Source organism: Anas platyrhynchos, chromosome 3 (genome assembly GCF_047663525.1).
Source record: "Anas platyrhynchos isolate ZD024472 breed Pekin duck chromosome 3, IASCAAS_PekinDuck_T2T, whole genome shotgun sequence".
In the NCBI taxonomy this organism is placed as follows: Eukaryota; Metazoa; Chordata; class Aves; order Anseriformes; family Anatidae; genus Anas; species Anas platyrhynchos.
The window spans coordinates 89,822,927-89,848,446 of record NC_092589.1 but is presented as its reverse complement, the minus strand read 5'-3'; the positions used below and the strand labels follow the sequence as shown (position 1 = coordinate 89,848,446).

The 25,520-nt window shown below is 43.1% G+C and overlaps 2 protein-coding genes across 5 annotated transcripts in view; one reads left to right on the top strand and one right to left on the bottom strand.

Annotated features, from left to right (window-relative positions):
• Positions 1 to 3,966, top strand: part of SMAP1 (small ArfGAP 1) — an 85,402-nt gene extending 81,436 nt beyond the window's left edge. For all 4 annotated transcript variants that reach the window (XM_038176565.2, XM_038176566.2, XM_027455024.3 and 1 more), the window contains 2 exons: positions 286 to 614; positions 2,972 to 3,966. In XM_038176565.2, the coding sequence (XP_038032493.2) occupies positions 286 to 614; positions 2,972 to 3,106 (464 nt within the window). In that variant the 3' untranslated portion in view covers positions 3,107 to 3,966. The remainder of the gene's footprint in view (positions 1 to 285; positions 615 to 2,971) is intronic.
• Positions 3,965 to 25,291, bottom strand: B3GAT2 (beta-1,3-glucuronyltransferase 2). The gene is made up of 4 exons (XM_038176568.2): positions 24,743 to 25,291; positions 12,783 to 12,927; positions 4,637 to 4,785; positions 3,965 to 4,561 (listed from the first exon to the last, which is right to left on the bottom strand). Exons 1-4 carry the CDS (start codon positions 25,274 to 25,276, stop codon positions 4,475 to 4,477), a joined length of 915 nt encoding a protein of 304 aa, XP_038032496.1. The 5' UTR covers positions 25,277 to 25,291; the 3' UTR covers positions 3,965 to 4,474.
• Between the last annotated feature and the right edge of the window lie 229 nt (positions 25,292 to 25,520).

Here is a 25,520-nt window from a genome sequence, read left to right as displayed (position 1 = left end):
CTATATTTGTGTGAAACCAAAGACGTGTAGTACAGCAATTGAAAGATTCTCACTGATCACAGGGATTTGCCAAACTCTTTTGGGCGGTTAATTTGTGGTGGCGAGTCCCTTTCCTTTGAGAGATTTTAAGCAACTTCCTACTTTTAGAGAAAGTAAATTAACAGCGCTGACATACAACTGGAAAAAGTTATCCCTGAAAATTACTTTGATGCGTTTCCAACTTTGGGGCACGTGGGTTGAAAATCACAAAACACTTTCTCTGAAATCTTCCCTTCTCTGATACAGGTATGTTCATGGGCTCGTCCTCTATGCCATTTACCACACAACCATCAACTCACTTTCAAGGTTTTCCAGCCATGGGAGTTCCTGTGCCTGCAGCAACTGGAATGATGGGAAGCATGATGGGACAATCGGTGCCAGTCATGGGACAGAGCACGGGTGTGATGGTAGGAATGGGAATGCCCAATGGATTTACTGGTACTGCACAAACTGGTGTGATGGGACTTCCTCAGAATGTCGTTGGACCTCAAGGTGGAATGGTGGGACAAATGGTTACTCCACAAAATAAGTATGGATTGCAACAAAATCAACAAGCTCAATGGAACCTCTCTCAGGTAAATGCTCCCTGTTCCCAGATAAGGGTGATTTAACAAAAGATGCTGCTTTTCTGATACAGACTGTTGAGCTGTAGGAAGACAGCTGCAGTGCTGAGTTACAGGCTGCTGGACTATGAGTTGCTCAAACACACAGGGAAAAAGAATCCACAATGAAATAAATTAAAGATAACTAATAAATAAGCACAGAATAAACTTTGCCAAGGGAGACCAGACTCAGCTTTCTGCTACTGTAGCTAGTCTCAGCCCATTGTCTGAATTAGGTTAAATAAAATAATAACCTACTAGCTTCACTGTAATCATGCCATACTGAAGTGTAAACACAGCAGTATAGCTAAAAGCAGAATTTAATTGCTTGAGGATGGCTATTAACAATTAATACTTTCATTTACAGACTTCAGGATAAATTGCAGTGGAATGTGCACTGCTTTACACTGTGATATTCTACTGTACATAATTTGCTTAGATCCATGTTACTTATCTGTAGTATTTCCATGCTATTTTTTATGTTTAAAGGGTTCTCTAAGTGTCAGTATATGCTTAGTACTATATTTATACAGTGTCCAATGAAACATCTTAAATTATGTAGTTGAAAGCTTTTTTTTTTTAAATAAACGATTCCCTAAGAGATCAATATGGATGATAGCAACTCTTTTTTTCATATGTTTTTAATGAGAGGAACAATACAATATTTACATGCTGCTTACTCTAGTGATTCATGAAGTGAACCTTAATGACTTATTTAGATTTAATTATATAAAGTCCTGCAGTATGAACAGGTATGAAGGTAAGCAGTATTTCTTAAAGGAATAAAATAGGCCTTATTTGAAAACAGAGGCTGTCATTCTGCTTCGAAAATTACTTTTTAAAATGTGAGAATTCCAGAATTTCAAATGAAAAAATCCTCTATGGTCTTACTGTTAACAATCTTTTTTTTAAGATACCTGACTTTAAAAAAGCCCCATATCAGCTTTGACGTAAAAATCATGCTTCTTTTCAAATATATATTAAAAGTTGGCTCACAGGACAAGCTCCTACCTATTTCTGCACTACTTGCACACCAGATAATAATATCAGTATGCTCATATTCAGCAATTTGTAGGGGAACTGTGTTTCAGTTAAAAGGGGAAGAGCTTGCTTTACTTACCAGAATAGCCTGCTTTATATAGTCTGCTCCTTAAGAATTCTGCTCAAGAAAAGATTAACAATTAGGTGAGATGTTCTCATCAGCAGTTTTTAATTTCCATGTTCAGTGATTGGTCAGTCATTTTTGTGGATAAAAGTATGAAAGCACACAGTACTGAATTTTACCCTGAAATACCCTGAAATACTTGCAGTTCATTTAACAACTTCTTTCACCAGTTTTTCACAAATTCCTTTTGTACGCTGGTGTTGCATGGTGTTGTTTACATGAACTCTGAAATTTTACCTAATGCAGGCTCTTACTTTAATCTGATGCTGCTTAGCCAACATCCCTGTTCATTGCTTCTGATTATTAATTGCTGTTTTGCTCTCAAACACTTAAGAGAGGACATCTTTACTCTGTCTATATGGTTAAGTTTTGAGCTTGTCAGTAAGTGTTTTTTAGAAGGTAAGAGGTTTTTAAAGGTTTTTATATTGGGTGCTGAAAATTACACCAAATAGATAATAGTTTTAGAAAGTAGAAGTATTTTTTGCACCATCCTTAAGATGAATGTGCTTGATTTTGAACTGTTTCCCACCTTTAGTTACCTTTCTTAATTTCAGGTGAACCATTTGTTTTAAAGTAGTTATGGTATCTTGAGTTGCTTCTTTAGCAAAAACGCTTAGATTTAGACAACACTCAAGTTAATAAATCCGTATCTTTTTTGGCCAGCTAAATGGACAATTAATATAAAAAAGTGTAGTTAAGATTTTGAGGTCTCCAAAGAAATACTGCTGAAACAAAAACCATGTGGAGTTGCAAATGTAGATAAGGCTATGCTACCTGCTTTGGTGTTTCCTTATTGCAGTTGCCAACATTTTGTTGGTTAGCTTTGAAACTTCAGGCTGGTACCAACTGAAACACATCAGATTTCGTTGTCACATGCTCTGTGAATTCACCAGCAGAATGTTTGTAGGCTTGTCATAGACACCAAGTGCTACAGCCAGCCAACCTATGTATAATGATGATCACTTGAGCAGAAACTGGTTCCCGACAAGCTGGTCCCTTAAAAAATGTTCAGAAGCTTATCTTGAGTCAATATTTAATAAGAAATATTAAAGTTAGGAAAATATAATTTAACCGGGTTGCTAATTTAGGAGGCATTACTGCTTTTTGGCTAATAGTGTGTTGTTTCTCAGCACCAGTACTAATAAGACTTGTGTATGCTTCACAGATGAATCAGCAAATGGCCGGGATGAATCTCAGTAGTTCCAGCAATGTGATGGGCTTTGGCCAGCCCCCCAGCACAGTGGCAGGATGGACTGGAAGCTCCTCTGGTCAGACTCTGAGCACACAACTGTGGAAATGAAAGTTGCAATAGAAGTTTCCTCCAGAACAGCCACCTAACATTCCTTGTTCAAATGCATTTACTTTTGCTGTTCTCTCCATGTACATACTCTTTTTCTTTTTCCCAAGCTGTTCAGATTAAGAATATAACTGACTGACCGTGTTGTGGTCTATATTGATTTAAATTTGATGTAGTGAAAAGCAGATCAAGAATACATTTATATATCATTGGCAGCGTTTTCATACAATGCATATGATTTCATAGACCATGTATTTAAGAAGCTGCTTAACCACATACTGATTTTTTCCCCTCAAAATTCTAGATCAAATGTTTGCATATAAGGGATGTAGCTATCATGTTAGTAATATCCAAAAATATAAACCCTGACCCCACCTCCCCCCAAAAAAATTACCCAGTAATCCTGTAGAAGGTACTGTATGAACAAATGTTTAATCATATATAAATAGAATGTAAATGTATCACTGAGCAATGTTTTCTAGTGTATCAAAGAAATTTTGTTTCATCATACATTTCACTGTGATGTTATTATGGTGTGCATAACAGGGAATATGGTTATTGAAAGAAAGATAAACCTGGATGTTACTGTAGTTCTATAAATTAATAGTTTATTCTTTTAAAAAATGAGCATTTGATGCATTTGAGTTTCCTGTGATAAAGTACCCAATCTGGCTCACGAGGCATGTACACAGTATTAATGCTGAGAACTAGTGGCACAACATGTATACAAGGTAACTCAGTGTGAACAGATATATTTTTTCCTCGCAGTGATCCAGGTTTATGACAGTGATTGTGTTTACATTTTATGGTGCCTCGTAATGATAAAATGTTATTTCCCTATATTAAAAGGATAAATCCATAAATGATTGTGGGTTTTTATTTCATCATTGTATGATCAACTGGACAGCTATTTCTTCCAGAAGTCTGCTTTTAATGAAGGAAAACATGTTCAATTTGGAGCAGCTATTTATGCAAATATTGAGATCAACTGTTCATGATTTAAAATCAGTTTATAATTACACCATTAAGCTGGATAAATACAAAAACTATGTACATACATGATGATTTTGAAAATATTCCATTGCAGTCATGTTTCTCTTGCTTGTTTTTACTATGTGGAAACAGTCTCAAAATAAAGGTAAGTGTCAGTTTATTAAGACGAGCTCAGAAATGCATGCAAACAAGTTAGAACGAAGCACACCCATTTGATTCGCTTATTAGAGTATCTGACAACTTTCGTTTTGTTTCCACAGAAGTCCGCCAGGTGACTGTTTAGAGATCTCACACGTGTAGACTGTTGTAACTGGCTGATTGCGAACACCTTCCGACACGCCCGTTGTACTGCACCTCCTGTACAACTTTGTCTCCAGTTCATACCTCGATATTGACTGTGTCCAGATGGTATTTTGGCTCATTAGCTAGATTGACTTTTTCTGTTCGTGTGTGCCATACAAGGACCTATAAAACAGCATCTGTGTTAGTACAGCCTTCTCCAAAGAAAACACAAGAGCTCCTTAGAAAGGAAATTATTACCTTTGTGCAGTTGTTTGCTTTTGGTTCCAGTTCCTCCACTGTAGTTATCTGTTTCAGAAAATCCGATTCTTGCATTCCCGGCTGAGAACCACGACGCTTGAATACAGCTTTTGGATGTGACAGAATCACTTGAAGACTCACAGCAAACCCTTGAAGAAAAAAAAAATGGTTAAGAAAACGCTTAAGGTTTTACATTTTGTGCAGATTACACTTAAGCCTAGAAATCTCCATGTTCCTTTTAAAAACATGTAAATTTGATTATATGGGTAGACAATATTTAGTAGTTCTGTACATCCCACGTTGTTTTGTTTTGCCCTGCAGATGCACTCAGATTTTTTTTATTGCACTGTATTTTCAACATGTTTAATCAGTTTCCTGTAATGAAGAGAATGTTTTTTGCCTGAGAAGTCAGCTATTGCTAAGATGTTGGACTATTTTCCCTTTCTACTCCTAGTTCAGAAAATAAAACTAAATTTTTACTAAAATAAAATGTATGACATTGACACTGAACAAACACTTCTAGGTTTAAAGGTGAGAGTAAAAAAAAAAGTTACGTAACTGATGACTGTCGTCTTTAGAGATTTTTTTACCTTGTTGATCAGACAGGTTGTTTATAAGCAGTCACCTGCATGACAGTCTGTAGCTGATCTGTGCACTGCACTATGCAAAGGATTTTATCTGTGGACATAGCTCTGTTGGCAATGCGTTCCCCCTAATAACATACCCTAGGCCCCCCAAAGGGAGATAACAAACCAAGAAAAAATCAGGTGTGAACAAACACCCTTTCTGAAGCAGAAAGGTTAGCCTTCCTTCCCATTTGCTGTTACTTACAGAAATGTGTGTTTTCATTCAGTAAGGTTCAGTCGTATGCGTACTTCAGGTATGACCCAAAACTGTTCTGATACACTTGTGGAGAAAAAATACGTTTGTAATGCCTTACGTCTAATAGCCAAGACTACCACATAAATAAATGCTTTTTAGTCAGTTCTGAGTGGTGCCAGCTGCCCCTTTGTAAGAGAAGCTGCTGTCCCTTTACAACAGTTTTGACATCTGCTTTGGAAAACTGTGAGCATGTTAAGTTCTAAAGACAATATTAAGATTTTTCTCATTAAAAAGGAGTATAATTTTCTCTAATGGAATATAAGTCTGTCTCCTTTTTTACCGGAACTGTCTTGCTGCTGTATTTTCCTTGAAACTACCTGGGTCTTTTATGGGAGTCTTTTAAAGAGGAAAATAAAAGGAAGCAGTTAATACATCGCATGCAAAGAAAGTGTGTTGAAACCACGTTTACCTTACAATACAGTAAGACTCCAGAAAGTGATTTTTTTTCTTTAAAAGTAAAGAATGGCCCTGGTTCAGTTCAGTATTTTTTGTTAGGTTTTCTTCTAAATTAGAACAAGCAATTACAATTTTTGGTGTAACCACTGTGGTTGACAGTTTGGGCACAAAACCACACTGTTTGCTCTGCAAGGTAAGTCAGTCTTTGCTGGAGCCCTGATCAGCTGCAGGAGCTGCTGTTTGCTTTTAAAACGCTCGAAGATTGAAGCTCGTCATCCGTGAAGAAGAAAACCAAGTAAACACCAAAATTAGTACCATGGCCTAGATTTAAAGAGTGGTGAAAGCATCCATCCTAGGTAGAACAGAAACACATTTCCTAGCATTTCTTTGCATGTTTCACCTAACTTGGCCTCTGATTCCCCATAGTCCATGCTTATCAATACAAGAATTCCTTCTAGGGTCTCTTGGTGCAAACCTGCTCCTGCGTTGAGAAATGGAGTCAGGTCTACGGATGAATTTGTCCTATGCTTGTATCTTCAACAATGCTGTGTCCCCTGCACGTAACACGTAGCCTCGGTACTGTGTTACTGCAAACCACCCTCCTAGAGTGCTGTCAAAACCTCCCCGTGTTTTCAGACATGAAATTGAGTCAAATTATTAAACTGTTGTACACAGTAAGGACATAGACTGCTGTGCACTGACTGGCCTGAGGCTTGGTTTCGTAAGCAGTGGTCACGCATTCTCTGGGTATCTTAAGAGACTGAGTAAGCAGCAACTTGAAAATAATTCAGGGAGACTTATCTCCCAGCTCTGCAGTTCTTCAGCTCTGCTGTATAACTGCTTTACTTTCACATGACATATTTCTGTAGATAAGACTTCCAGCAGACTTGGAAAACATTTTCTAGTGCCAGCTTTCGGTTGGCTTTATCACAGATCATTTTGGCATCAAGAGATAGATGGCTGAGGTTTTGGCCACGCTGGCACTAGTTACTCCCCTTGGTAGCTCACGATCCCAGGACAGTAGATGAAGAGCCACCGTTGTGTCTGAATTCTCTCCCCACCAAGGAATTACGTGGAATTAATGTCTCCAGTGTAGCGTAACTGAGCAGCACCACACTCAGACAACTCTTACTTCATTATTCCTGAACACACTGAGCTAAATCACTTGAAATACCACAGGACAATTTCATAGACAAAGTGTAAAGGGGCATTTTGTTTGTTAAGTGCAAGGCTGTGACCAAAATCTAACAGGCTGAATCTCCACCTGGATACGAATGAGTTTTTGGAGGATGAGACCTCTGGAAGACGTGGCAAAACCTGCATCTGTGCTTCCTTCTGTGGAACCGATCTGTTAATTCACACCTTGGCTTGTCTTGGATCAACAGTTTCTGTTCGGTGATAAACATTTTTCTTCACCCAGTCAGACAGCCTTTGAGGATTGAGTTGCCACAATAAATGCCTCTGCCTCCTGAAGGCTCTAGACAGGATACTAGATGAATGGCAAGCTAGAAACTGAGCGTCTTTATCACTACCAGAGTGATAATGGGATAAATGTTTAGCATTTTAGCGTGTTTAGCTCAGTGCTGGTGTTGACACAGATACACTGGTTTCCACACAGTTTGAGGTAGTACCAACTTTGATGTGTTAAACATGTCCTGACCTGGGATCTGCTTCCTCCTTCTCCCTGTGATGGAAAATTTAGGTTCAATTTTTAAAAATATGTATTGTTTGTAGTTCAGGACAGAGAAATATCCTAACAATTCATTCACCTGAAAGAGGTTCTCCATTATGAACTGGGCAACCTGTGAAATAGTTGTTACATACTTGATGGTGGGGTGGGGGCTCTGAGATTGTCTGCTGTAGCCGCTCAATATTTTTTTTTGTTTGTTTGTACTTTGTCTTGCAGCAGCGGCTCTATCAGATCCAGATGCAATGCACCATGCTTTGCAGTGTCTTTAATAGACTGGCTTTTTTCTCAGGAGAACCGTGAGAAGGATGAGATGTATTAAAGATCTCATCGCCACAGCATCCAGGAAGCAGGTGGCTGCTCCAGCCCTAGCAGAGGGACTTGGAGCACAACGAATGACTCAAAATCTGCCTGCCCAGTGAATCTCACATATAGATTAATCTGTATGCCCGAAGCAGCTGCTGCAATGCTAATGTGAAGCATGCATCTGTTTTCCTTGACCAGGCTTGACATTGCGAGATTCATGATCTAACTTGTTCTCATGGGTGGTGAAAAACTCCTGCACTGGAAACAAGCTGTAAGTAAATCGATAACAGTGTCACTTACAGAAGATTTAGAATCAGGTCTATAATAAACAACACAGCGCACTCACTTCAGCTGCCCAGGTGGCTATGGATAACCCCTACGGTTAACTCCTTTACCGAAAGGGTTGTGAGGCACTGGAACAGGCTGCCCAGGGAAGCGGTGGAGTCACCATCCTTGGAGGTCTTTAGAAAACATTTAGATGTAGAGCTTAGGGATATGGTTTAGTGGGGACTGTTAGTGTTAGGTCAGGGGTTGGACTCGATGATCTTGAGGTCTCTTCCAACCTAGAAATTCTGTGGTTCTGTAACCTGAAAATAGTTTGTGGTGATTTGTTTTTTTCGGGGGAGGCACAGGGAAGGATTTTTTAAATTCCCCCTAGCCTCAAAGTGTTCTTGTTGCAGCCTGCGTTCTTTTAGATATCAACATATCATGACGTACTAGAGTTGGTATTTGCATCAGGCTCTCTAGGTCCAGAGAAATTCCAGTATGTCCTTGTAGGCAGCCTAAGTATTTCTGGAGCCTGATGTTAGGACAAGCACAAATAGACCAAATCTTTAACAGAAATTATCAGGCAGTACACGGGAATAGTGTTCTAACCAAACCAAAAGCAGCTATTGCTTCAAGTTATTATTTTCCCATCCATTCAGACCAAGCTGCCTAAAAAGACGTAAAAAAAACGATGCCATACTCAATGGGTGTGCGTCCTTCAGGGACAGGAGCCGTGACAGGAGGCAAGTTGGTGAAATAAGGAACGGTGTTCGAGCCCTTCTCAGGCAGTTTTACATCAAGGCAACCAACTACTGGAGTTTCACCTCCTTCACTACGGGACTCCCCTGAAAAAGGGAGTGAGATGGCTCTGTCACATAATTTTTCTGCCAACCTATTACAAAAAGAGTGCCTCAGCTAGAGTCACCAGGAGCAAAGATGCTTCGCAGCTTTCACAGTCAAATCCTGTTCAGCCTGTGACAGAAATACTAATGAAAAAAGGTGTCTGTCTTGCAGTAAATTTTGCTTAGATTAAGATGAAACCTGCCTTGAGTGACAACGCATTTCCATACTTCTAGTTCCTAACATGATGGTATAACTTTTTTTTTTTTTAACCTAGTTTTCCTCAGTTTGTGTTTAACCTAGATTTTAATAACACTTTTAAAACCTTAGGACTGTGTGTTTGAAAAGACAGTATGTTTCCTTTCCTACCCTCCGGGCAATGTTTGTCTGTATCTGGAGGAAGATTTTCTTAATTTCATTCTTTGTGTAATACAAGAGCCCAACTTCTGTACCTTTCATGTTGTGGATATAGAATTTTGCTTAGCTTTGTTTAATAAAATATCATCATAGTCTAGGTAAAAGTACAAACAATATTTATTGCAGAATCCAGTAACGTACCGTTTTCACTGAGAACTACAAAGCCAACTCTTCAACAGCTCTAGGTAATGCACATTTCTAAAGTAATAAGCACAGGTTGAATTTCAGCCAATGGTAAACACCTTTTACCATTCTCATGAAACCAAATAGGTAAAATTTACCTTAGAAGTTGAGAATTAATTTTGGCTTGTTCTGCCACACTGCTCTGCAAACATGGAAATACAGCCCTGGCACACAGGCTTTAGTAAGAAGACCACTTCTAACTGTGGAAAAAGAGGGGTGCTTATTGTATCACTGAGCCCTGCGGATGAGTCCAGGGGCTCTCAGGAGGCGAGAGAGCAAAGAGCAGCTCCTTTCTTTTCCCTCCTCAGCCCCGCTCTCCCCTGCTTCTGCTGGACAGAGCAAAAAGGGGAAAAAGGAGACATATACTCTTCCCCTGCCCCAGCCTTTTTCTGAATGCACACTTATCTATCTTCCAGGTAACCTGTGCTTTTCCTGCTTATTTTCCTTGAACTCACACACTCTTTTCTCACACCCCTTTTCTCTAACAGCCAAATGCTTCCCATGTGTTTGCAGTCATTTCTTACCCCTTCTTCCTGCTAACTCGGACTCACTGTCACATTTTGCTTTCAACACCCAATTCTCCTTCCCTTGTCTTCCCTTATGATAAGGAAGTCTGTCAAACTCTAGAAAACACCTACTGTTAAAACTGAGGCAGTACTTTAAAAACACCAGAACTAATTTGTATGCTCTGTTGGTTGCCAGACAATAAGGAACACAGGAAACAGCTCCTCTGCTTTCTGAATGCAATTTAGCACCGGGGAATAACAGTGTCAACCACAAACTTCTCGAAAGAAATCAATGTTCACTGAACAGATAAAATGTGACTGCCACATGTGAGGACGTTTCAAAGAAGAAACTAGAAGTTGGCCGGCTAGGGTCTTCAGCTGATCCTGATGAAATCAGCAGTACCTGTCTCCACTTGTGGTAGATTTGAATTTGGCCCTGTATCTTAAAGTCAAGAATAAGAAGTTTGTGTAAACACAGGGATGCACTTCAGCTGAACAGCCACAAATTAAATCAGGGACCTTTTGAACAGCCATCCTTTTCATACCAAGCCTCCTGATCAAATCCTTGTGAAAATCACTAAGAAAATACGGTTCTGTGAAAGAACAGAGGCCCCTTAGCATTACCTTGGGAACCAGAACATTAATTAGAAACAGCTATAGACAGCTGGACAGCTTAACTTACACACTATTGATTTTTTATTCCTGATCTTCCCTAGGTGCAATATATGAAATACCCTTAGTTGCTTACATAGTTGGTGCCAGTAGGAAGAGGAATTCCAGTGATGCAACAAGCATGCACTTCAGTTTACTAGCAAGTCCTCTAAGTCCCTGAAGGTACAGAGGTGTGGTAGGGGTGACAAGGCTGGAGAACAGTGCTCACGCACATCCTGTACACTACACCTCTTCAGACACCTTTTTAGTTCTGAATTCACAGCTTCTGTTCTGATTGTGCCCTTCCGCTGTGTTCCTGAGGGGAATGAAGACGCAAACTTAAAATACATGTTTACCCAACTACATAACACCCATTTTCCTCTTTACTGAAATAATGGTATTAAAAACTTATTTCCCTGATTTTTCTTTTTTGAAGAAAAATATAAGTACTTTCACAAAGTAGTACCTCCTTTTTGGTGATTCTGCAATAATTTCCTATACTCTCAGCCCTTGCATCTGTTTCCGTAACTCTCTCTTCCATGACTTCTGTAGTCATGTCAGAGCAGGTCATGCTCCTAGTGGAGCTGCTTTTCCCTCATGCCAGTGTTTCAGCCAGCCACTGCAAACTGTAAGCAAAGATGACATGAACTTTCCATGTATCTCTTCATATCAGGGTTAGAGTCCCTTGGCTAATGTCATGTAATGGCTTTTTGCCTGCTGCTAATGAATTATGAACCATGCTATCAACCTTACAATGCCCAAGAGCAACCAGTTCTACTACATAGTATCTGTACATATCTATATATCCACAGGCAGAGACTGTTCTTAAAGCATGGAGCTGCAGCCAGGCTGCTGGCATTTTGGGATTGACATACCTAGATATCTCCCTGAGGAATGCCTCTACCTAGAGGCTTCAAAATTTTTCATGCTAGGTGATACTAGTAACCTGTCAGGTTTCTACAGTGCAGAAAAATTCACCTGTTGATACTTCTGCTACTACTTAGTTCTCCTAGTGCTATTTTTAACCAACTATACTATAAATACTGCACATATTTGTCATCAAACACTTCAATCCATATAAAAACATTCTGTTGAGAGGAGAAAGCAGTGCCCCTTTCCCATTCCTGAAGCATAAAGGTTTTAAGAAAATTGAAAACTGCTGGCTATTTCTATCCCATTCTTGCCCTTGTATCCCTACTTTTCCCCCTCCCTCTGCTCCCTGAGTACAGAATATGCTTTAGTGCAAATACCGTATCATTCTGGGAAACCAGCTGCTACTACATCAGCAACCAGAATTTGGCACCGTGGTGATTCATGTGGCAGTTGTGAGTATATAAAAAAGAGTGTCTAAGCATGGACTGACAGCAAGACAGAGCTCTGTGGTGTGCTAACTTCATAGCAGAAGATTGAGTAGATCAATTTTGAAGCTTTTCTGCCTTCATCTATTAGGCTATAGCTGACAGTGATTTTTTCCCCCCCTCAGCACACCATTTCATACTATATCCATCTACAGTTATCACCATCATTCCAAATAGCCAATAAAAAATGAATTATTTCATGATGAAGTAGCATTTTACAATATGGGGTCTAAGAAGGGTCTCCATTTATACTGGCTGCAGTAGATTGATGACACAAGGAAAGGGAGGCGTTCCTTGCAAAAATTAACTCGTTAATTTTTTTAAAAAATTAACAGCTTAATTTACAATTAACTTGTAAATTGTACTTGTAATTGTTTCAGACAATTTATACAACGTAACTGCCAAGCTGCCACATAAAATTAAAAGCAAGTGAGAAGTAAGTTCAGCTATCACTAAGAAGCAACTTAATTAAACGAGATGTGCAAGCTAAGACTTCCAGGATATTTAATGCTAAAGGGCTACATACAGCGGCTACACTTCAGAAGTTTTAACAGCTGCTTACCTCGAGACATCTGTTTCTGTCCCACTCACAGAAAACGTAGGTCTGGGTGTTACAAGAAACACATTCATGTGCCATGAAGCTTGGTGCTCACCTGCCATGTCAATAGCAAATGGCCTGTCAGCCCTCCAGCCCGTATACCAGCCGACGACTTTGCCGTTTTCCACCACGGGGCGCTCGTACCGCCGTCCTCCCACCAGTCCCACGGGCCACACCGACACTTTGCGGGTCGTACGCATCTGCAAGAGGCAGGCAAAGCGTGACTTTGGGCATGCTTATTTCCTAGTATGCTTTTCTGTAAGTGTAGGCTTTCCACCAACGTATTAATCATCAACACTAGGTACTTACGAGGAATTCTAGCTTACAGGTGTCAGCCCAACAGAACACTTGGAAGCTGCACAGGCCCACTCATTTTCTGTGAAATCTGCAGCTCCCCAGCTAGTAGGCACCTCCTTTCTACTGGTTCAAGTTATTCAGTTTCTATCTGATTCAAGTTATTTTTAAAATAAAAATGTTAAAAGCCATGAAAAAAAAAACACAACATTACTTGCTTGAAAAAAACATTACTTGCTTACTTGTTTGTTTGGGTTTTTCATGGTGCATTAGATCTTTGTTACAGGCAAAAAACTACAGCATACTATCAGTAGGTGTATTTCTATAGACCTCTTATCAACTGTGAGAGAGATCCCAGTGAGAGAGTTTATAGGAATGATTAACAAATATGCATTTCATTAAGACATGTACAATTACAGTTTGTTAACAAATACACAGAGTACAAGATACGGCAACACACAACCCTTCCCCTACCCACAACATACCAGATTTGGACAAAAGATGCAGATTAGACCTACTAAAGGCTCACAAATAAATAAACGTTGGGGCTATCCCTTTTAACATTTACATTTCCTCTCAGAAAGAGCCGTTACATTTCTGAGAAGGACATGAGGCAGGTTGGGCAGTGTGCTGCTGCAAGTTTGTTGTCAGTAAGGGGAGTTTTTTCCCCAGTGTAACCAAATGTAATTCTGGAAATGCAGTCTTCATCTATCCTAGAAGAAACTATAGGTACTGGAAAATCACTCTTTCTTTAGCAACAGGTGTGTTGTACTGGGATTCTTCTGTTCACAGGCTAGAAGACCACCACCTGCAGAACACAGGAGGCAAGCCCCAGGCCCTGCTCCCCGCACAAAAATGGCCGCCGCTGCGGCCTGAGGACTTGAGAGGCCAAGCACAGAACTGACAACGGGGACACAACTCACACCATTTTAACACGCCAGTTCAAAAGCCACTGGTTTAACTACCGTACTTAAATATGATCTTACTTAAGCAAGCAGGAAACTATTCCAGTGTGACATGGGTTTAATTCGATCAATTTTTAAAACAATCTCATCTTCTAGTGCAGTTGAGGCCTATTCCTTAGGGAACGGTTATCCCTTTCTCCTTCCAAGCACTCATCTTAGCAAGAAAAGCAAATGAAATTTTACTTATTTGTAACTGCACTCCCCTATCGATAGATGTTCAAGTAAAAGACAACCTTGGTTAAATATTAAACACTTCCCTCTTTCCGTCAAGGTGAAAGATTTATCATATGTATCATCTACACTCCCAAGAGATCCACTAGAAAAAACAAAGAGAACACTTCACTCTTGTTGGCATTTCTAAGCTAGACGCATTAGCAGTTGTTTTTTTTTTTTTTTAAGAGAATACAGGAAATGCATAAAATACATATTTAAAAATCCAGATATGTATGTGCACGCAAAGGAGAGGTGTACACCTCCTCTCCTTCCACTTGTTTGTGCACATTTAATGTCAAAACTATTGACTATTTCAGTGTCGGTAAGAGACCGCAATGAATGTCTCTACAGGTTACTGTCAAAGGTGTTTGCCTTTAACCGTTCTGCCTGCTTAAAAGTATTTTTCTTTTCTCTCCCACTCCTCCATTCAGAAAAAAAAAACAAAAAAAAAACCAACAGAATTAGCAAGTAACTATTCAGATATGGAAATCAGACAAACCTTCTCATGAAGCTCTTTTAGCTCTGGTTTTAATGATACATCCCATTTGCAAGTTTTTCTAACAGCGTATTGGCATTAACATCTAAGCACATGGGATATGAACACAGAGCATGATCCTTTCAGGCTTGTCTACACGGCTAAGTGTGCCTTAGGTTTTATGGGGCACGATCAAACCGCGCACCCACCTATGGCACACCGGTGTTAGGACACGTGTCCTCTGCCCACTTTCTGTTGGCACTATTACCTTCTAGAGTGCATGGCTGCAGGAGCAACTTCTCGGCATCTGGATTTACAGCACTTTGACAGCTCTGTGCTAGCTGCCAGCCTGCGCCCATGCTCTGCACGGTGATCACAAGCTGCCACAAGGTATGGGCAGGATCCCAGCTGCACCACAGCCCTGCCTTCTCCCACAGGAAGCCTTTGGGCAGCTACGTTGCAAAGTGAGCCCGACCACACAGAGCTTCTAGGCAAGGCAAATACTAGCTGCAGCATTTATGCTAACACAGCTAGACAAATTTTCATAAGTACTTCAGCTTACAGTCTGTAGGGAAACCTTGCTACTCAAGAGCATCCCACTGACCTCCAGAAAGTAGCATGAAATGTCCCAGGAAGGTTTAATTATTACAGTCTTGTGTTCATCTCCATGTCTGTGAGTTAAGTTAAGTCATGTTTGTAATGCCACCATACCTCAGGGGAAAATAGGCACACATTTACAGAGCTCTTCATTTTGCACTCGTGTTACTTTCTTTGTTCTCACAGGTTACATTTGTGGAGAACGAAATAAGTAGGTGTCAAGAATACAGCAATCCCTTTAAGTACAAACTGAAAAAGCACATCTAGACCGGTATTTGTTAATTCTGAAATACCTTACAGCCTCAGGATTTGCTAGGCAGACGGAAGTAGGAATATTTCTTTTAATCTTCTGAGAATTGCATTATTGCATTTAATGTACTCACGTGTCATGGCTGTATTTATGTACGATGGGAAGAAAGCTGTATTTGGATTAAAAGGTCAGCTTGCAACTGAGATTTGACACTACTAATCATTAGGACACAAAAAGGTGATTGAAAAACATATTAATTCTAAATAGCTTTGCTACTGTGAGTTAAACTACCGCCAAAATCCTATAAATTACAAACAGCTTCCTAAATTACTCTTCTAGCTGTCACTTTAATGTGTGGCAGCACATGCTATCTTAATGTTTGCCACTTTTAAGTCCTATTAGTTTACACGAATAAGATTCATCTTTCTTACACGTAACTCTCTGAAGGGTAGGCATCTAGTCAATCCTAGTTAAACTTTGAGAGTTAATGAGCAGAGATGAACCTGCCGATGTGATTCATCCTGCCCAGCTTAGACAGCAATCATAAGATAGGATGAATGTCCCTCTGGAAATGTTTTGTTTTCCTCTTTACTTTTTGATTATCTGAAGGTGGTCAGGACACAGGAGGACAGTGATGCACTGGATGGGGAAAGATGCGGAGGACATTGCAAGATGGCAGAACAAGCGAAAATGAAGCAATTGAGGACTAGGAAGGAGTGGGCAAGGAAATGACGGGAGAGCGCAGTAACAACTGACAAAAGAAATCCCAATGAGGTGATGGGAATACAGCAGTAGACATAGTACTAATATAGGAACCACTAAAGAATAACAAGTGAAAATGCACAAAACGTAGTTGAGCAATAAAAGAGATAGCGTTAAAAGCATTGCCAAAAATAGCACTGCAGTCAATCAAGAAAAGCTACTTAATGGGATGTGCTGATGGATAGGTAAGATGCCAAGCCAGGAAGAAAATAAAAAAGCCCTAGGGGAATGAAGGTAAATGACAAAGAGAAGGAAATATACTTCCTACAGTGAAAAGGCTTCAAGGCAGGAACAACAATTCCTGTGTTTTTGCAGGCTGATGTTGATGTGTTTCTATTTGGATTCAGTGTTGACAGCAAAAACAAACCTGGCTGCCACGTGCAGTAAGCTTTGTTCTGTTCTCTGTCACTTCAGCCCCTGCGTAGTTTGTGATCTGTACTGGTCAGCCTACAGCTTATCATCCAGGTGAGCCTGGATGAAACTCCATCCCAGTGAGTTTCAAACAAATCTGTATGCAAAATTCCAATTTATTACTACCAAAAACGTGTTCCGGAGCCTAGAGCTCCTTCAGCACAAGTCTTTTAAAGCATGACCATAGCCAGGTTCTTTATCAGTTCTCAACCAGGTGTTGTGCGTTACTCTCAGGTCACATCAAGTCAATTTCTACTTCAACAAAACTTACCTGACTGCACTACAAGCGAGGACAGCTCAGCAGCAACATTGCCATGTTCATTTCCTTAGACATGAAGAGGAGCTCCTTACTTCAGAGGAGGTCCTGTGTCAGAAAATCTGTGCCAGTGGTTTTCTGGTTCAGAGACTGTGAGTGAGGCTTTGGTGACAGTAACTTTAAGAAGCAAGTCTGTTGTCAGTAAACAGGGGTCTGTGTCTCCACCAGAAAACGTGTAGGAAGGGTCTACAAATTGAAGAATGTGTCAGTCACTGACCTAGCCTGCCCTGCCCCGCCCCACAGCTAGATAAATGGCATTTAAACTAGACCTGAAGGATCTATGTCCAGGTGGAGGCCAGTGACGAGTGGTGTCCCTCAGGGGTCTGTCCTGGGACTGGTATTCTTTAATATCTTTACCAGTGACAAAGACAGTAGGATCAAGTGCACCCTCAGCAAGTTTGCAGATGACACCAAGCTGAGTGGTGTGGTTGATACAAGAGAAGGAAGGGATGCCATTCAGAGACCTGAACAGGCTTAAGAATTGGGCCCATGTGAACCTAAGGAGGTTCAACAAGGCCAAGTGCAAGGTGCTGCACCTGGGCCAGGGCAATCCCAAACACAAGGACAGACTGGGAGAACTCACTGAGAGCAGCCCTGCAGGGAAGGACTTGGGGAGTTTGGTGGACAAAAAGCTCAACATGAGCCAGCTGTGTGTGCCTGCAGCCCAGAAGGGCAACTGCATCCTGGGCTGCACCAGCAGAGGGGTGGGCAGCAGGGCAGGGAGGGGATTGTGCCCCTCTGAGGCCCCACCTGGAGTGCTGCATCCAGGGCTGGGGCCCCAGCACAAGAAAGACGTGGGGCTGTTGGAGCAGGTCCAGAGGAGGACCACAAAGATGATCAGAGGGCTGGAGCACTGAGAGAGCTGGGGATGTTCAGCCTGGAGAAAAGATGGCTCCAGGGAGGCCTCATTGCAGCTTTTCAGTACTTGAAAGGGCCTTACAAAACAGAGGGGGAGCAGCTTTTTGCTCAGTCAGATAATGACAGGACAAGGCAGAATGGTTTTAAACTAAAAGAGGGGAGATTTAGATTAGATGTTAGTTGGAAACTCTTCACTCAGAGGGTGGTGAGGCACTGGCACAGGCTGCCCAAGGAAGCTGTGGATGCCCCATCCCTGGAGGTGTTCAAGGCCAGGCTGGATGGGGCCCTGGAAACCTGATCTAGTGGGTGGCATCCCTGCACATGGCAAGAAGGTTGGAACGGAGTGATCTTTAAGAGCCCTCCTATCCCGAGCCTTTCTATGGTCCTCTGATGTTTGTTTTATCTTTTCTTAAAGACCACAAAAAACAGAAGCTCTACAACCCTCACAGCTAATCTGATCCAGTGCTTTATCATCCTTACTGTTAGACTTTTCCCAAATATCTGCCTTAAGCTTCCTTTGCTGATTTTTACCCAGTCCACACCACATAGGAAAGATGATAGATTAATTTTCCCTTCTCTCAAGCAACATTTTATGTATTGGATACAATGATTAATGCTTCTAAATCCATGGGTACAAATGTCAGCACTGCTTCCCTAGGGGAGAAAACAGTACTAAACTACAGCAGTTAGGAGCCAACTTGGGAAGAGTTCCAAAAAATTTGTTGTTCATGTTTCTTTTGGCTCTTCTACTTACTAATTCTTTTTCTTATCCTACTTTCTGTCATTCCATTCGGCTGTGTTCCTGCATCTTGCAAGGCACCCCCCGAAAGAGCCTCCAACCATTCATAATTAATTTGATAGTAATGGCATTAGTTTCACAGGTAAAAAGGAAAAGACTGTTGTCAAAATACAGAAATAGACAGTGCTTAGCACCATGTAATCCAGAGTCCTTCACTTAGATAAATCTGCTTCAAATAGCTTAAAATTCAAGGAAACAGTGACAAAAAAGCTATTTCATTGTTTTTCTACCAGCTTTTTCTCATCCAACCTTTTTAGCATAGGTATTACACGTCTACGTGCAAGGGGAATTGTCAGTGTGCATTTAAAATCTGTCACGTATTCTTAAACCATTTATATACCAGGAAGATATTTAGTGTGCTGCTAACTCATATTTAGATCTTTTTTATTACAAAGGAAATAACTAATGACAGCCAGCTAATATTTAATTCTGTCTAGGCTACTGAGTGTTATTTTTAAGGCTATGGCAAAAATCTGATTTTCCAACCAGTTCCAAGAGATGCGACAAAAGATCTCCATGTTTTTAGAGAGAAACAGATTAATTTACACTACTTTTAAATCATTTGCATAAATATATCCATTAAAAGATATATGGAAGTCTACTTTTACATAATTGTCATAACTTGAATATACTTTATTAAGCTTTCAAAAGAACACTAACCCTTCCCTTGTTAAATTTGGAGTAAATTGAGTGAATACTCAACTCTTCTCCTGTGTCTTCTCTGAGTTGCTTTCAAACTATGTTACAAAGGAGATCATGGGAAAACTGAAGCCTGAGTTCAATTTCCCACTGTTCTTTCCCAGAAAAACCCTGTCTAATATGAAGCCTTCTTGGGGGGATGGGAAGAATGACTGGAAAAAAAAGATTTTTAAGAAAATACTTAAAACCCTTTGCCCTTCTTATGCTAATAGAGAATAACAGTCATGAACAGTCAGAGATGCAGAAATTTTGTCTTCACTTTCATAATTCTTTCCTGAGATTTTTTCTTTTGACAAAGCAGATATCAATGTCACTTCTCAATTAAGGTTTAATCCAGAAACTATTCAAATGGAGGGAAAAGCTCCCATTAGGTTTCTCCGATCGCTACATCAGATCAGAAGTCCCTGGAATGTGAATGGGTTGGTCTGCTTTTGGTGCTAATTTAAGTCCATGGATAAAGTAGCAAATTAAAACCGCCACCTCCTACATGTAAACAAACCCAAACCAATTCAAGCCATTGACAAAGAACACAATACCCTGAAACATGTATAAAGTTAACTTTGATAAGGGCCAACACCTGCATCACACATGACAAGTCAGTGTGTAACAGGTAGGTGAGTTCATGAGTTCCTTGCAAGGGGTGCACAGCACAGCAATGAGAACAGCATCAGTATGGGAACACCATGTTCAGTCCCATAACAGGATGGAGGCTGTCCTGCCCTCATCACACGTCACAGAAAGCCCCACACCATCACAGAGGGCTCCCTGGAAAGGAAGGAGAACTGTGCGTGGCTGACAGACACATCCACTGGCCATCCGATGCCTACATGACACACAATGCCTGCAAGTATTTCTGTTCTGATTTTACTAACATGGGTATTTTAAGCCACAAACTGCTACCAGCACTTAGGATACCTGCTACTTTGTACAAATCCTCTGGGAGAGGGAAGGGCAGGGGCATGAGAAAATGTTTTCAGTGTGAATCGCTCTCACAGCTCATCCTCTGCTCCACAGTGCCACTACGGAAATTATCACTGTCTATTAGCGAAGGCATGATCTTTACTATTTTTCCTCTGTTCTTCATGAATCTTCATTCCCATCTGGCTGATTTGAGGATGATCCTGCCTGGGCAATCTAGGCCACCACCTAAGCATTAGCATACTTCCAAAATACTAGAGAATTTTTGTTTTGATTTTGTTTAAATTATTCCTTTGGAGAGTGACCCAGATGACTGTCCTCTTCACTGATCAGATTCATATCTTTTTTTTTTGTGGTTCCACAAATCTTGAATCATCTGTGAAGACTACCTCAGATTCAAGCAAAGGAGATGGAGGTCTCTCTCCTCCACCTCCTTCCCTTCTAGCCCGACAGGGCATTCTCATTTAGGCAACAGCTGTGGCAATTTGAATTCTGGTCCCCAACTCAGTGAGCAACCAGACTAACTAAGCCACTAAATAAAAGGATTATTTTCCCCTTAGAAATCATGATTAATGCTTTGCACTGTGTTCTGCAGGTCTGCATTCAGAACACACCTTACAGTGCAAATTCCTCTAAGGACATTCAGTCTGTGAATCCTCAGCTCACACTCAGACAAGACAGTGGCGTGTGCTTGCACACTTTAGACACCCAGCAAACCTTGATATGAAATCTTAGACACCAGTGACCAAAGGGCTAGGGGTGGCAGTGAGGGAGATAATGGTTTTAGATATAAGCACCTGAATTTCACAGTTACACGTCTGATCAAAATACAAGCAAAGGTGACAGATAAAACTTAGGACCCTCTGAAAGTCAATGCATTTCTGAATAGCGCAAGCTCACCTTCTAGCACATTAAAGACCTTTGTTCCTGCTCTTTGTACTCCTGAAGCAGCATGGCCCTCATCCCCAAAGGTTTCAGGGGAGGTTTCACCACACAATCAGTAGCAGAATGGATCTCCAACTTCACCTCACTTGCATGTACAACCATCTGTGGGCCAAGCAAGCAGTGGCCTTTGGCCAACTACTCAAAATATGGAAAAGGCAGAGAAAACAACTGAGACCCACAAACACATGAAGGATGTGAAGAGGGAAGGGAAGTGGAATTTCAGGAACGTCTGCCTTCAGTTTCCAGTGCTCGGGCTGATCTCGTTTAAAAAAAAAAAAAATCCTCTATGAAAGTGGAATGCCAGCCTTATCTAAGATTTTCTTTCTGGAAGTCTAAAAATACAGAACTGCAGTTGCTAGGCATCAGTCACAATATTACAATAACTTGCATTCAGGAATAAGATGAAGCACAAAGACAACAAACCATAACAGAGTCACTCCAAAAAGCACAGCCTACAGTAAAAAATAGAAGTTATGATGACTCATGTAGGAACATCTGTATAGCCTATCGGATACTGAATTTGGGATTTCAGGCCCCTCAGAAGCTGTAAGAACCCGGGCTGAGGTTCAAGTGATAAAAGACATTTTCAGAAAGTGGCCTGCTTTTCTGATGGAGAGATGCAGTTGGACACCTCCAGGCAAACACATCATATCTGAGCCAGGAAAAAAAATAAATCATTTTTGAGGTCTGGATCCCAAAAGAATAAATGACAAAACAATACACCAGACCCAGCAGCACTGAAGTAAAAGCATGATTTTTCACCTGAGCACCGTTACACTCTCAGGTGAAAAGAGCTGGGGATAACTTAAAGAAGCCACGCCTCCACTCCTGGAAATATTTCTTGATCATAACCGTAGCCACACTTAGCTCTCCAAGTAATTTTACAACCCCTGAGCCAATTGCTCCTTTCCCCAAAGCCTTTTCATGAGGATTAGCCCGAGCTCAGCCAGCGGGCAATACAGTAGCAGTGGAAAGACACCAGCTACAACTAAACATGCTCAGCCCCCTCCAGCCTGACAGCGAGGAAGTACTTTTGCCAGTCAAACACTAAGCTACACACACACGTGCCAGTGTATGTCCTACAAAATAAACCATTATAAAAGCACCAGATTTACTGCAGATGGTGACACCAACCTGCATCCAGCTGGCACATCCCCTGCCCCTTTCTGACTACATATATAAACGAACAGACCTGTGAGTGAAACACACACTTGACACCACCCCACCCATCCCTTGGCCTGGGGCTGGAGGCCACCCAGCCAACGCAGGTGGGACCAGCACTTGGAGCTCCTCTCTCCTTGCTCCATGTTTGCACTGCTCTCCCAGGTAAGCAGACTATAGTTAATCAGACCTCGGGATTAGGCAACTGCCCATCTGGAGAATCCACCTGGTAAGGTAACCAAGAGCAGGCAGAAAACACCTCCCTCCCAGGCTTCTTTACACCACTTCCACGACGGAGTTACTGCTGGAGTCCTTCTGCATGCAACACGTTCTGAAGTTGCTCTTTTTGTGCTTGGAGAAGAGAAGCACAGTTTACCCCCATAAATCAATCAATCCCTGAAGGAGAGAGCAGGATTTACTACAGAGCTGTCAAGCCAGAATCCGTAACCACAGAGAAGTTGTTTTTTTCCTTCCTTTTTTTTTTTTTTTTTTTTTAGACAAGAAATAAAATTTCAAGCAGTGCCTAGACTGAAAACAAGGCTACTAGCTCCCTCCAAATGTAACCTCCCACTTGTCAGAAAGGCACATCCAGCCGGCAAATGCTGCCAGGAGACTTTGGTTAACTTGGCCAGGCCGACAAGACATTTATTCCTGGAGTTACTGTCAGTGGCATCCCAGAGACCTGCCCCACACACCGCCCATCGGCAGTGCCAGGCGACAGTGGTAGCTGGAGCAGGAGCTCTTCCTCGGCTCCTGCACTGGAGCTTTCCAGCTGCTACCTCTCACAAGGAGAACTCATTCATTTGTAGGATTCAAAACAAACACCTCCTGCACAGTGGCTGAACCCTGGTCAAAGAGAAGCCGTGGGGCTGCGCAGCTGCAGGTGTGAGGTTACTGCTCCTGCCAGCAGGAGGGAGCACAGGTCGCCTGCTCCATTGGTAATTTCTAAGGTCAGCCCTTCAGACATTTATTCCTTTGCCTTCATGCATTCTGTGACCGAGAGATCACTTGTAGCTTTTCATTTCATCATCCACAACAATTAGAACAACAGTACAGGGAATAATAAAAGAATAAATCTGGCACAGACCCCAATAGCTGTGGGCCACTCAGGTGACACGCCTGCCATGCTGTTCCTTTAGTTTGCCCTAAACACTTGCACTCCAAAAAAAGTAGAGATTCACCTCCAGGTATTTTCTCTCACACTACTTGTGGTGTGAAAGTGCATTTTCTGAATCAATTCACAGAGTCCCTTAGAAAGAATGAGGTTAGTTTCACATCTCCGAGCAGAGACGGGCACTCCCATCCCACTGATGATCAGTATATGGGATTACTCCGCCTCATAACACCCCCAGCACAGCCGTGAGATCTTAAGGAAATCAAGCACAGCAGGGGCTTAGCCCCCAGGCAGAGGTCCCCCAATTAGCAGTTTTGATGCCAAATGCTAAACTGGGAACTAGGGCATCTCTGCTCAACGGGACCTCGTACCTGTCAACACGCAGACAGTGGAAGCGGATGCGCTACAAATCTAAACACAAGCCAACATAAGCATTTCTAAAATAACCCGCTCTGGGGAATTTCACGTGCTTCACATTTCTGTGCGCCACGATCCTCTTAGCCTACCAAGAGGAAAACATCTGAGGGAGCACGATGCCTGTGAAGTGCAGATCGGGGCTGCTCGCTGCTCTACACCGCACCGCCTGCCGGGGAGAGGCAGGGCTCAGGATCCGTCCCGAGCCCTTCACCTTCCCCACCTGCCTGCCAGCCTCCTGTCCCGTCCCCTTCCCACGCCATCCTGCCAAGGTTACCCTCCCAAATGTCACGGGAGATGTGAGTGCTCGTCCTGCTGCTGCTTTACATCCATTAATTATTATTAAGCATCCCTCCTTCCTGCCAGGGGAAATGAGACAGAAAGCCGGATCACCTCCCCCAAATCCTCACCAGTTCCCACCGAGAGGGAGCAAAGCCCTTCACCGGGGGGCTGAAAGCACATTTCTTCATGAAGGAGCCTGCCGAAGGGCTGGTTGGTCCTTACGGGGACAGCCTGCTGCTGCTCGTAGGGGCTGCTTGTAGGGGCGGGGGGCTCGGGGAAGTCGGGGCGGCAGGGGACGGCCCCGAAGGAGGGACGGGGCAGCTCGGTGCCTGGCCCTGGAGCACTTTTTTGCCTCCGGGCAGCGAGAGCACAGCCTGGGGGACCCGAAACTTGCCGGGAGGAGCAGAAAACCCCTCCGCAAGTTGGCGGGGTGCCCCAAAACACCGCGGCGGCGCGGGGCGTCGGGGCTGGGGCAGAGGGCTGGGGGAAGGAGGGAGGAGATTTTCGGGGGGGGGACGCTGCCCGAGGGGAGCCCCACGCACCTCGTGGAAGAGCTCCAGGCTGTAGGTGTTGTCGTCGTCGGCGAAGAAGAGCACCCCGGGCTGCGGGGGGGGCAGGTGCTGGTGGCGCTGCCGCAGCCAGGCCAGGCCGGCGTTGCGCTGCTCGGTGGCCCGGGGCAGCCCCGGCCTCTTGTAGCGCCGGGGCGTGGGGACGTGCAGGTGGGTGCAAGGCAGCCCGGCCGCCGCCACGAAGCGGCTCACCAGCTCGCTGCGGGCCGCCGCGTCCTCCACCAGGATCCAGTGGAGCCGCGACACCTGCCGGAGGGTGTTGGCCAGCCGGGTCAGCTCGGCCTTCTGCACCGGGCGGCTGTAGGTGGGCGTGATGGCGTAGATGGTGGGCAGCGCCGCCTCGGGGCCGCGCACACCCACACCGGACCCCCCCCCAGCCCCGCCATCAGCCCCGGCTCCGGCCCGCGGGGGCAGCGGCGGGCGGCTGCTGTCGATGTCCAGCACGATGATGACCACGAGCACCCAGGGCAGCAGCAGGAGGAAGCGGCCGAAGAGCAGGGACTTCATGCTGCAGCCCCCCCCCCCCCCCCGCCCCACACTCAGCGCCGCCCCATGGACGGCAGCGGGGGCGCTCAGCGCATGGCCGCCCCCAAAACCCACCCCTCGGGGCGCCGGTGTCCCCCCTCTGTGCTCCCCCGGTGCCCCCCGGTCTCCCCCCGCTGCCCCTCGAAGACCCCCGGTGCCCCCCGACGGGGGCAGCAGCGCGGCCCCGCCGCCGCCGCCCCTCTACCAGCGCCCTTCCTCCTCCTCC

Excerpts from the sequence above, each read along its gene's own strand:
- B3GAT2 (XM_038176568.2), bottom strand. The coding sequence starts at position 25,276 with ATGAAGTCCCTGCTCTTCGGCCGCTTCCTCCTGCTGCTGCCCTGGGTG. Across the intron at positions 12,928-24,742 it reads GCCTGGAGCTCTTCCACGAG|ATGCGTACGACCCGCAAAGT; the intron begins GTGCGTGGGGCT and ends TGCCTCTTGCAG. Across the intron at positions 4,786-12,782 it reads ATTTGCTATTGACATGGCAG|GGTTTGCTGTGAGTCTTCAA; the intron begins GTGAGCACCAAG and ends TTTTTCTTCAAG.